At 42.0% G+C, this 13,257-nt stretch overlaps 1 protein-coding gene across 4 annotated transcripts in view; it reads left to right on the top strand.

Annotated features, from left to right (window-relative positions):
• The window catches only part of ece2b (endothelin converting enzyme 2b), a 78,000-nt gene that overhangs the window by 48,686 nt on the left and 16,057 nt on the right, over window positions 1–13,257 (top strand). For all 4 annotated transcript variants that reach the window (XM_014161965.3, XM_014161964.2, XM_014161966.3 and 1 more), the window contains 3 exons: window positions 40–105; window positions 1,195–1,383; window positions 11,364–11,506. In XM_014161965.3, the coding sequence (XP_014017440.1) occupies window positions 40–105; window positions 1,195–1,383; window positions 11,364–11,506 (398 nt within the window). The remainder of the gene's footprint in view (window positions 1–39; window positions 106–1,194; window positions 1,384–11,363; window positions 11,507–13,257) is intronic.

Here is a 13,257-nt window from a genome sequence, read left to right as displayed (position 1 = left end):
ATTAGTGTGTTTGCTCACCTGTTGATACATTTCCGCCAGGTGGACCAATCGGGGCTGTTCCTCCCCTCGCGGGACTATTACCTCAACAAGACAGCCAATGAAAAGGTGAGTAAAGTTTGGTGGCTGGAGGGGGTGAGCTGGGTGCGGGCCAGCCAGCTGGGTGCGGGTCTTTTCCTACCTCTGGCTGTCAACAGGAGGTACCGGAATAAATTAACATATATTACTGTCACAGGAGGCTGCTGAGGGGAGGACGGCTCATAATAATGGCTGGAAACCATGTGTTTGATGTGTTGGTTAACATTCCGTTGATTCCATTCCAGCCATTACTATGAGCCTGTCCTCCCCAATTAAGGTGCCACCAGCCGCCTGTGATTATTGTAAAATACAACACCTTTATTATCCCAAGCGTTGGGAATTTAGTTTGGCATTTCAAGCTTCACATCATTAAAACACAATCATGTCGTAATGTCTGCAGAAGACAGGCTTCTGTGGCGGGGGTAGCTCGCATCATCCATTATCTAAATGGTGACGTGTATATTGTTGTTCCATTCTACTTTCCCCTCCACATAGCCTGTCACAAATCGCTCTGAAACATACCAGGTATATTTTACCATAACTGGCTGAGAGAATAGTAGTGGTCACTTTACAACGAACTAGAAAGACTGAAACCTTCCACAGAAATATAGCCAGCAGCAGGTGTTTCATTTTGATAGCTCTCATTCTCTTGTGACTGTACCACACCAGAGTAGAGCCAACTTTGACTAGCCAATGGTATTTCACTAGGAAAAACTCTGGGCCCTAGTTATAGTCACTGTAGCCAGAGTTTTTTTCTGATCAGGTCAGGTGGTCAAGAAACTCCTGGCCCTACTCTAGTCTGCAGCATTACCCAGGGGTGGCCAACCCTCCTCTTGGAGACAAGATGTGCAGTCTTTTGTTCCAGACCTACTATGACACTTGTGATTCAGCTAATCAAGATCCTAAGGCAGCAGCTGATTAGAATCAGGTGTGTTAACCCTAATTGGAGCAGGGCTAGAACAAAATCCAGGTGAAGGGTTTGCAATGGAAAACAAAAAAGGGCATTTATCATTGAACAAGTTCAGATGGTATCTACCCGTTTTACTCTGTTTCGTACCGTTGTCTTACATTTGGTGGTGACTGAACACGACCTTGAGCTTATCCTGTATCCATTCCCAGGTGTTGAAGGCGTATCTGGACTACATGGTGGAGCTGAGCCTGCTGTTGGGGGGGGATAAGAACTCCACACAAAGACAGATGCAGCAGATCCTGGACTTTGAAACGGCGCTCGCCAACATCACAGTACCGCAGGACGAACGTCGAGATGAGGAGAAGATCTACCACAAGATCACCATCGCTGAGCTACAGGTGTGTGTGTGTGTGTGTGTGTGTGTGTGTGTGTGTGTGTGTGTGTGTGGGGGGGTTACAAAGAGAGAGCATGTGGGCTTCCATGTGCAAGCAGTTGCTTGGACGTGAGTATGTATGAGAGAGAAAGGGCAAGAGAGGTACATATGTGAGGCTTTTTTTTGTGAGGCTTTAAAGCCTCTCGGAGTTGACTCTTATTCAATTACAGTCTGTTCCCACTTTTTCTCCTGCCTCCATTAGTGTCAGAACATGCATGGCTTTTTCTCGCAGTCTCTCCCACACCAACTCACCACTACGATCTGAAACCCTGAGCCTCTTCACACCTTTGTCTGTGTTTTATCCCTCCTCTGAGGACTATTCTACTGTGCATCTCCTGCAGTCCTCTTTTTTTGTTTGTGAATGTTCCCCTGGTTGCCAAGGTGACTGTTGCTAAGTCCTTCTATCTCCACGGCAGCAGCAGAACTAGTGAGAGAGATCGTGAAGGGAATGCAAGTGGTTGGAGGACATCGAGGAGCCTTTTGTCAACAAACAAAGCTGGTTTTCTGTTTCATAGGAATTGAATGTCAGCATTTGTAGGATGGGTTGAATCCGTGAAATAGGTGGTAATGGGTAGATTGTGTATACCACCGACCAACTGAATGTAATTGCTCTAGAAAATCAGTTTGTTAACCTTAAGCCTGCAAAAACAGTCGCGTTGATGAGGCATGACTTTGAATGGCAATGCCATAGATAATTTGTTCTGTTTCTAATGGTTCTAAACACTAGATTATTACACTAAAACTCTAGGGTCATGTTCATTAGGCACCAAACAGAATCAAATGGTTTGAAACAGGGAAGGACTAGCTGTCGGTCTGTTGCAAAATGTTTTTTGTGCTGAACATGACCCTGTTCCCAATGACCCCTTAAATGGGGAGTAAGCGATCGATTAGCAAAGCTTTTAATCATGACATGACAGGCCCCTAACATTTTCTACTACAACTCTGGAATACATAGGCATACCGTAATGGAATGGGAGCTACTATGATCCTATCCTTACTAGTGTTGCATGTTGCACCGAAACGTCAGTACTTGAAAAACGGTTCAGGACTAGAGTTTTCAAATGTGTCTTACGTTTGAAAATCAACTAAATGTATAGAACTTATGAGTAAAACTTGGGCAAATGCATTCATCATAAGACATGCATCAGTGAATTGTATTCCCTGCAACTTTCTGAAGAGGCAACCGTTCTGGAATCCCCGTCTGTGTGTGTGCGGTGCGCATGTCTAGCACTTTGTGTAGCCGTTAGCGATGATAATGATAACCATCTTCAGGCTTTCCCAAAAACCTTGTTAATTACAAAGTAGTCTAAGCCTTCCTGGCAGAATCATGATTATTTGTATCAATCCAGTGGTCATGTGATGTGGGAACTCCATCACATGTGCGCTAAACATTTTACATTTGAGTAGACACTCTTATCCAGAGCTATCTTACAGTACTGAGTGCATACTTTTTTCATACTGTTCCCCCATGGGAATCAAATCCACAACCCTGGCATTGTAAGTGTCATGCGCTACAAACTGAGCTACATGGGACTATAAACACAGACAACCAAACAATGGAGTTAAGTGAACGCACACTTGAATTAAACGGTAACTACATTCAAATGTAAATTTCTTCAATTTTTCCCAGACTTCAAAAGTGGACCCTAATGCAGCCAATTTTATCTCAATGTCAAATAATTTCTGGGTAACAGTTAAAGTGGAACTGACAGAGTTTTAACTACTTTGCAGATATGAAACAAACAGACAATCATATCAGTCAAAAATATCATTCTCAGTTTATGCTTAAAAACCAACTTTTATAAGAGGTTTTAAAAATAGTTTCGATTTGACTCAAAATTCCATGAAGTACAGTAAGACATTGTTGGCAGAATAGATGGATGCAGTTCAATGCATGATTAATATAATTCACCAATACATTTCTTGGTAGTCCAAAAAATATTGCTAGTGTACAGCTGGCCTGGTACATCATTTGCTGCCGCCACCCATTCGGGATGCACTGTTTCAATGACTCAATATTTTGAACAAAACGGACGACTAAGGCTGGGAATGTCAATCCAATCAAACTAGCAAGGGCAATGATCACAAGTCAGTCATAACGTGACTAATAGGATAGCGCAAGTGTCAAACACAAGGCCCGCGGGCCGAATAGGACACCCAAGCGAGTATAAATGAGTCAACTGATGAGTCATCTACTATATGAAATTACAGCCTGACGATCTCGCATAGGTGAATTCAACTTCAATTGCCCTGCTTTCAAGTGTCCCATATACAACACGCAGCAGTACTACTAAAATGTTGCAGTCTGGCTTCGGTTTTTAAAGCTTGACAACGAATAACCAAAAAACTAAACAAATGCAAAGGAGAAACATGTAGGCCTATTACAGCAGCATTTGAGCAGTAGCCTAGGTTGGCTACTCAACCACAATAGCTACATTTTGAGTTTACCATACAACAATGCTGCATTCAACTGCACCGGTGATCCAGTGTAATTTAAAAAAAATGTTTTAAGTTTAAATGTTACAACAACCTATAGCTGTTTTTGATATTAAATATTTTTTGATTAGGGTCGCAGCATACTGCAAGCATAGCAGCAAAGGCTGGACAAATATTGTTTATTTTGTTTTAGTATGTTAAAATGCTATATACAGCATCCTATGTACATAAGTGGACATTATAAAGGGACATATTTCTTCTAATAAAACAATGGCTAGTTTGGGTCGCCCCAACAGCAAATTTGCTGTTTTTTTCAATATGGCCCGTCTGCTGATTGAGTTTGACACTCCTGGGCTAGCATATCTATTTATTTAGATAGCTGCTGGGAGAATGTCATGTGAGTGACTGACTTTTTCCCTTCATATTGTTTTTCGGTGGCTACAGATAGAGGCAGGTGTCATTTGTTTAGCTAGCAAGAAATGTGAATCGCTTTGCTTGCTAGCTAGCTATGCTGAACTTGAACGACTGTTGTCCACAGTTAGCATATCTCTCAGTTGTCAATCAAATGCATTTGGCATTGAGCAGGAGGGCAAGTTCCCATTCAGTTGTCAAAACATGGGTTGGGACAAGCATGAGCAGGCTACTGTTCCCCATTGATTCAGTGCAATTTTGACAGCCAACTAGTTTGAGAGGGTTTATCTAATGTTCCCTTTTTAAATGTTAGCTTATCTCTCTCTAACATTAGTTGTTGATCTTGTTGATGTGCATAGCCTACCTTTTCATAGTTGTTTGATCAGTAGGACTGTGAAGTTCCCAAATGTAAGAGAACTCCAGTGGTATTTACATATTTGCAGAAATCCATTGTGTATTTTTTGGCGAATGCGTTCTAATGATCTAAAGTTGCGCTGTTGCAACTGCCTGTAAACACAGTCTAGTTCAAAGTGAATGATGGCAGGCCCGTGTAACAAATGGCTTATTTGCATATGGCCTACTGTAGCTCTGATTGGCTACGCCACTCCGGTCCTGGACAAGACAGATGTTTTATCTACTGCAGTGTCTATTAATCGTCTAAACGCACGGCCGCTTTCCCACTCTATATTGCTATAAAATGTTCACAAATGCCTTACAAACATTCTTTGAATTTGTGAAAATGGCCATATCTAAGTGGTTGCATGTCAGAAAATGTAAAGCAAAAAAGTGTCATTCTTCCTGGGGGTGTATATGAACAGATTTAAATAGGATTTTGCTAAAATAATGTCAGTTCCACTTTAAGTACCTTATTGTCATTGTTTTCAATTAAATGTTCAAAAAGAAACAACTTCTTAGCAATAGCAATTTTTCAAGCAAGAATTTAGCTAGGTCTGTCAGTGGTCTGAGTGGGGAGGGGTAAACTGAAAACTAGCTGGTATTAGCAGAGGTTTGGAACTCTTTAGTATTGGTCTATGTCACCAGGCATCCCATAACTCCATCTTTTCAAACAGCTCTTACACTAAAAGGGCATTATCATCATTTTCAGAGTATTATTCCAACCTCATAGTGTGTAAATGTATATAAAACAGGGAAATCACGTTTTTGTCTGCACTATGCCTTTAAGAAAAGTGAGATTTAGAGAGTGAAAACAGAATAAAAAAACAAGCCACTACAAGCCACTGATGCAGACCTTTTGGAACATCTACATTTTAAAAGTCTAATAAATCCATTTAATATAGTCTACACCATCACAATAAATCCATTATTTATTTTAGGCAGGTCTAAAGAAATATTATGATATGAAGAAAATGTAGCCTATTTCAGAAGAACAGAATAGTATATTCTGAATCATCATTATGTTCAGGCCCTGATTATCAACGTTTCAGGTAAGACTCAAATGCAAACTGTGTTTATTACAGCAACAGAGGCAGGCAAACGACAGGTCAAGGCAGGCAGGGGTCGATAATCCAGAGTAGTGGGGCAAACGTACAGGATGGCAGGCAGAAAAGGTAAAAACCAGGCACAATCAAGAGACGGGAACAGAGGGAAAAATGCCGGTAGGCTTGACGAAACAAAACAAACTGGCAACGGACAACACGGGTATAAATACACAGGGGATAATAGGGAAGATGGGTGACACCTGGAGGGGGTGGAGACAATCACAAAGACAGGTGAAACAGATCAGGGTGTGACACTGATCTGGCTATGTCATATGCCTGTGGGCTCCACTAGTTCATTTAGCAGACAAGATTTGCTTATAATTCGCGTGGCATTATTTATAGTATGAAGAGTACAATTGAACATGGCTGAATAAAATGGAAATTATATTTTCCCCAAATGATTTCCGAGGTAGTGCGCACATGCGGCTATTCAGTGTTGAGCGGTTAACAAAGTGATAACAGGTCCTCCTATATGGTCAATTTAGTTATGTATGCAACTTTAGTTGTGATACAAACCTTAGGCAATTTTTTTTTATATCTAATATATTCTAAGCCTGCATGATGCAACTCTAATGATGATTTGAAAAAAGTTGCATGAAAGGCATGCGCTCTGCTCTGTTTCTTGCACAGGTTGCACACAATTCATCAATCTCTCATTCACAATTTGACAAGTGCTTGATAATGTTCTCACCCATCTAACTATTCTCAATTTAATCTGGTCTTTACATAGAGCCTACTAATATACACTACATGACCAAAAGTATGTGGATACCTGTGTCAAACATCTCATTCCAAAATCATGTGCATTAATATGGACTTGGTCCTCCCTTTACTGCTATAAAAGCCTCCACTCTTCTGGGAAGGCTTTAAACTAGATGTTGGAACATTGCTGTGGGGACTTTATTCCATTCAGCCACAAAAGCATTAGTGAGTTGGGCACTGATGTTGGGTGATTAGGCCTGGCTCGCAGTCGGCATTCCAATTCATCCCAAAGGTGTTTGATGGGGTTGAGATCAGGGTCCTGTGCAGGCCAGTCAAGTTCTTCCACACCGATCTCGACAAACCATTTATGTATGGACCTCCTCTTTGTGTGTGGTGGCATTATCATGCTGAATCAGGAAAGGGCCTTCCCCAAACTGTTGCCACAAAGTTGGAAGCACAGAATCATCTAGAATGTCATTGTATGCTGTAGCGTTAAGATTTCCCTTCACTGGAACTAAGGGGCCTAGCCCGAACCATGAAAAACAGCCCCAGACCATTATTCCTCCTCTACCAAACTTTACAGTTGGCATTGAGCAAGGAGCATTCTCCTGGCATCCGCCAAACCCAGATTCGTCCGTCGGACTGCCAGATGGTGAATCGTGACGTATCACTCCATACAACACGTTTTCATTGCTCCAGAGTCCAATGGCGGCAAGCTTTACACCACTCCACCTGACGCTTGGCATTGCACATGGTGATCTTAGGCTAGGCGTGCTTTTAAATTAGGAAAGTTGAGAAATAAATATAGTAGGCCTAGCCTATACAGTGAGGGGAAAAAAGTATTTGATCCCCTGCTGATTTTGTACGTTTGCCCACTGACAAAGAAATGATCAGTCTATAAGTTTATTTGAACAGTGAGAGACAGAATAACAACAACAAAAATCCAGAAAAACGCATGTCAAAAATGTTATAAATTGATTTGCATTTTAATGAGGGAAGTAAGTATTTGACCCCCTCTCAATCAGAAAGATTTCTGGCTCCCAGGTGTCTTTTATACAGGTAACGAGCTGAGATTAGGAGCACACTCTATGGGCTAGGTGGGATGCTAGCTTCTATGGGCTAGGTGGGACTGGCTGTGTCCCGCCACCTGACGATCTTCATCAGATGACACTCCTAGGACATTGTTACACAATACATGTGTTTTGTTCGATAAAGTTCATATTTATATCCAAAAACAGCATTCTACATTGGCGCGTGATGTTCAGAAAATGTATTCCCACCAAAACGTCCAGTGAATGTGCACATCAATTTACAAAAATACTCATAAACGTTGACAAAATATATAACAATTATTTTAAGAATTATAGATAGACTACCCCTGGATGCAACCACTGTGTCAGATTTTAAAATAGCTTTACAGAGAAAGCACATTTTTCAATATTCTGAGTACATGGCTCAGCCATCACGGTGAGCTATTCAGACACCCGCCAAGTTCGGGGCAACCTGAACTCAGAATTAGTATTAGAAATATGCTCTTACCTTTGCTGATCTTCGTCAGAATGCACTCCCAGGACTGCTACTTCCACAAGAAATGTTGTTTTTGTTCAAAATAATCCATATTTATGTACAAATATCTCCGTTTTGTTTGTGCGTACAGATCACTTATCCAAGGGCGTGAGCGCGGAACGAGAGACAAAGTCAAAATGTTCCATTACCGTACTTAGAAGCATGTCAAACGCTGTTTAAAATCAATCTTTATGGTATTTTTAACGTAAAATTGTGATAATATTCCAACCGGACAATGGCATATTCATTCAAGAAGAAAAAGGAGCAGCGCGCTCGCGGGACCGAGCATATCCAATCCCTTTGTTGCCAAGCAGACTACTCATAACTGAGCTCCTATACTCTGCCCAGTAACAGGAAAATGCTCACCACATTCTGAAGGCTTTAGACAGCCAATGGAAGCTTTAGTAAGTGCAACGTCACCCCACAGACACTGGAGCTTCGATAGAGAATCAAAAGAACTACAATTCTCAGACTTTTCACTTCCTGCTTGGATTTGTCTCAGGTTTTTTCCTGCCATATGAGTTATGTTATACTCAGACACCATTCAAACAGTTTTAGAAACTTCAGAGTGTTTTCTATCCAAATCTACTAATAATATGCATTTTCTAGTTTCTGGGCCAGAGTAGTAACCTGTTTAAGTTGGGTACGTTTTTCATCAGGCCGTGAAAATACTGCCCCCTAGCCCAGACTGGTTAAGGGAGTGCTCCTAATCTCAGCTTGTTACCTGTAAAAAAAGACACCTGTCCACAGAAGCAATCAATCAATCAGATTCCAAACTCTCCACCATGGCCAAGACCAAAGAGCTCTCCAAGGATGTCAGGGACAAGATTGTAGACCCATTCCAGCCTTGTGTAGGCTACAAGACCATCGCCAAGCAGCTTGGTGAGAAGGTGACAACAGTTGGTGCGATTATTTGCAAATGGATGAAACACAAACGAACTGTCAATATCCCTCGGCCTGGGGCTCCATGCAAGATCTCACCTTGTGGAGTTGCAATGATCATGAGAACGGTGAGGAATCAGCCCAGAACTACACGGGAGGATCTTGTCAATGATCTCAAGGCAGCTGGGATCATAGTCACCAAGAAAACAATTGGTAACACACTACGCCATCAAGGACTGAAATCCTGCAGCGCCCGCAAGGTCCCCCTGCTCAAGAAAGCACATATATATGCCCGTCTGAAGTTTGCCAATGAACATCTGAATGATTCAGAGGACAACTAGGTGAAAGTGTTGTGGTCAGATGAGACCAAATTGGAGCTCTTTGGCATCAACTCAACTCGCCGTGTTTGGAGGAGAAGGAATGCTGCCTATAACCCCAAGAACAACATCCCCACCGTCAAACATGGAGGTGGAAACATTATGCTTTGGGGGTGTTTTTCTGCTAAGGGGACAGGACAACTTCAACGGGACGATGGACAGGGCCATGTACCGTCAAATCTTGGGTGAGAACCTCCTTCCCTCAGCCAGGGCATTGAAAATGGGTTGTGGATGGGTTTTCCAGCATGACAATGACCCAAAACACACAGCCAAGGCAACAAAGGAGTGTCTCAAGAAGAAACACATTAAGGTCCTGGAGTGGCCTAGCCAGTCTCCAGACCTCAACCCAATAGAAAATCTGTGGAGGGAGCTGAAGGTTCGAGTTGCCAAACGTCAGCCTCGAAACCTTAATGACTTGGAGAAGATCTGCAAAGAGGAGTGGGACAAAATCCCTCCTGAGATGTGTGCAACCCTGGTGGCCAACTACAAGAAACGTCTGACCTCTGTGATTGCCAACAAGGGTTTTGCCACCAAGTATTAAGTCATGTTTTGCAGAGGGGTCAAATACTTATTTCCCTCATTAAAATGCAAATCATTTTATAACATTTTTGACATGCGTTTTTCAGGATTTTTTTTTTTTCTGTCTCACTGTTCAAATAAACCTACCATTAAAATTATAGACTGATCATTTCTTTGTCAGTGGGCAAACGTACAAAATCAGCAGGGGATCAAATACTTTTTTCCCTCACTGTAGAAGCTGATGGGATCTTCTTTTTAATAGATGCCATCAAACTCTGTTTTATCACGCAATTGCATAGCTTATAGAAACGTTGTCACCATGGGTTTATAGGAACACATTTCATTCCATGCATCAACCAGCTATGAGAAGCTGGCTCTCACTTCGCAACAGGTGATCCTATTCTACTCAAACTCTGCCAGGGCTCTCATGAAGTGTTTGATTGAATTTTCGATTTTATTTGCATTGATGTCATAGTGATTTAAAGGGACAATGGAGCGCTGAGTACCAGGCCACAAGCAACTGGCCGTTAGCAAGTTTGGTAGGCCACTAATGAACATCAGCAGCATCAGAGCGCAGTTTTGGAGATGCTTAGTTACGGTCACGTGGAATTTGACTGCGGTCATGACTGCCAGTGTGGCGTTAATATATCGGTCTCAAAGTCAAAATTCTGGTATCGTGACAACCCTAATCTTTAAACATGTTTCAATGCATCGTAAGGATTGTCAGAAAAAAACAGGTAGGACTAACTGTCGCAGTCTCTTTGGTTTGCATTAAAGATCAAACAATTAAACAGCCCAGAAAATGTTTTTATCCCATCTCTCTACCTCCCTGCTCAGGCTCTGGATTATTAAGGCAGTGGGATGAGTGTCTGGGGCTGAGGGCTGATGGTTTTACTGTAATACCCCTACAGACCCTCCAGGATAGGGGCGGCTTTAATTGAGTCAGACCTGGAGCGCAAATATATGAGGGCTCCTCTTACTGTTTTGTCTCTGTCTGTCTAAATTTGATGGATAATTTGGTCCAGTTTGAAGGGATAGTTTACAAATCAAAGGTTGCGTTCAGATTCTCTACCCTTCTCCAGAAGTGTGCACTTGTTTACTAATGCATTGGATTGGAGCAAGCATGGCTGAAGGGAATTTCCACCATATTCCTTACACCAGTCCATTCCTATAAAATCCATGACGGGGAGTGTATGAGTGCAAATTTCGGGAGAAGGGAATATAATCGTAATGTAGCTTAAATCACACAAAAAAATCTCAGTTTGTCAGACTGTTTCTAACGTGAAATAGTCTGTTCTTGCGTGGGTGGTATAGTGGTTAGTCCACCATCTATATGGAGGGAATTCCCACTGCTTAAAAAAAGTTTCTCTGTTGTGTGGATTCACCAATATGTCTCATGAATCGGATAGATGGATACAATTTTGTATGTGAAAAGATGAAGTTACGTGGGACATGGACTCTTTTCAACATGAGGCAACTTGAGTTCTGAAAATGTATTTTTGTGTTGAACTGTCTTTTTCACAAGGGTGACCTCTAACCTCTCTCGCCCTCAGCTGCTGGCTCCAGCGGTGGACTGGCTGGACTACCTGTCCTCGGCCCTGTCCCCTCTGGACCTGAACGATACAGAGCCAGTGGTGCTATATGCCAAGGAGTACTTGCAACAGGTGTCCGACCTGATCAACAAGACCGAGCGCAGGTAAGGACCTGGATGGAACTCAACCTGGTCGTCCTTATCCCCCGACAGCCAAAGATCAGGTCACATGGTCAGGAAATACTCCAGCCCCACCTGTAATACATTATGTCATAGCTGAATGGGCTGCCATGCACCGTGTTAAGGGTCAGCGGTTTTTCCTGACCGCATAATCTGACAAGAGAGAACTCCTGCCCTACCAGTTTTTTGTCATGAGTCTTGTCCTGGAGGCAGAACTGAGTGATTTCCACTACACAAGGTTAGGTTTAAAATCAGATTTCAGTGACCAAGATTTATGACTTGATTTTCTGATTGACAAGACATCATATAACCAGATTACAACTAAGTGATTTCTTTTACAACCAGGAAAATGGGTATTTATCATGACAAGATCAAGACGATATGGGAAATGTAATTTTTATTGCTATCTGGTCAAATATTCACATCACAATCAGATAAAGACATATTTTTTCAGTTGCTAAAAGTCGTTAACTACCGTTAGGGTAACACTTTCTATGAAGCCAGTATGCATAATGCATTATACAGCATTATAATACACAATGATAACAGAATAATGCAGTATTACCATAGTTAGACACTTATAATGTAACAGTGCTTCATAACTGCTGGTCACTTTTTCCTCAAGGATCATACAGCATTATAATGACCATCAGTGTGATGCATTTCTAATGTTTTTGTTTCTTTCAACCAGTGGCATATGGGTTTTTTAGGTGAGCGCTGATGCCGCCTTGTGATAAGCAGTGCCCACTTTGTCAAAGGCTGGGGAGCAAAATATTTTGATTGTCCATTCCCAGCGGGCCTCTCCAGGGTGGTGTTGGAGAGACTCATCGATGCGGTGCTCCACCAACGTTCCTTCAAAAAAATGATCTAACATTAATCATGTCGCAAATATATGATATGGTAGAAAAAGTATGTGGCCTTTTCTGTAGCCTACAGGCTGGAGATAAAATGTATGACAATGTAATGAGACGGACACTTTTTACATCACGCAGGTTTCTCCGATCAAATAACCTAACCTAAATGCTCAATCAAATAAGAAATGTGCTGTTTGTTAACATGACAAACAGGACAGGCAGTGGCGTGTATTCATGGATGCCAAGGGAAGCCAGCCCCCCCCCCCCCCCCCCCCAAAAAAAGTATTTTGTCTCGGTGCTTCATAATTTTCCTTCAATTCGCAAGAGGCTGATTGTATGTCACAGGAGAAAGCATCTGCGCAAGCAAAACAGCACCCCTCTGTCTCTCTACGTGTAGGCCGTCTATCTGATGCTGTCTGGGCCAAACAATTATGACATCATTGCTGCCTGTAGTGGCAGAGAGCATCTTAAGCAGCCAGCAAGCATCTTGCCTCCCTTGACAAAAAAAGTCAAACAAATTTGCCAGTCAGCGTTGAGCTAAACAAAGAATGGTCCTGGCTCACCAAAAAAAAAAAAAGTGTCGAAGGTATCCAGTTTGGATTTTGTCTCCAATCGATCAAATCCCTTTGAAAGCATATGTCATTGGCAGAAAAACTTGAATTGTTGCATCTCGTTGTGTTATCCTCCAGTGGCTAGCTAACCAGCTTGCTACAATTGTCCCTTTCCTAAATTAGCCATGGATAGAGATTTGGACTTGTGTTTACTAGTCAATGATTATAACAGCGTTTCTGATTAAACCATTAATTTGTTAAATTGTTGTGCCCCGGGCCAGAGAAGATGGAAGTTCAATATGTAGCTAGATGTAGAAGGCTAATGTTGCCC

The sequence above is a fragment of the Salmo salar genome, chromosome 20 (genome assembly GCF_965601325.2).
Source record: "Salmo salar chromosome 20, fSalSal1, whole genome shotgun sequence".
In the NCBI taxonomy this organism is placed as follows: domain Eukaryota; kingdom Metazoa; phylum Chordata; class Actinopteri; order Salmoniformes; family Salmonidae; genus Salmo; species Salmo salar.
This window is presented reverse-complemented; position numbering and strand designations above follow the sequence as displayed.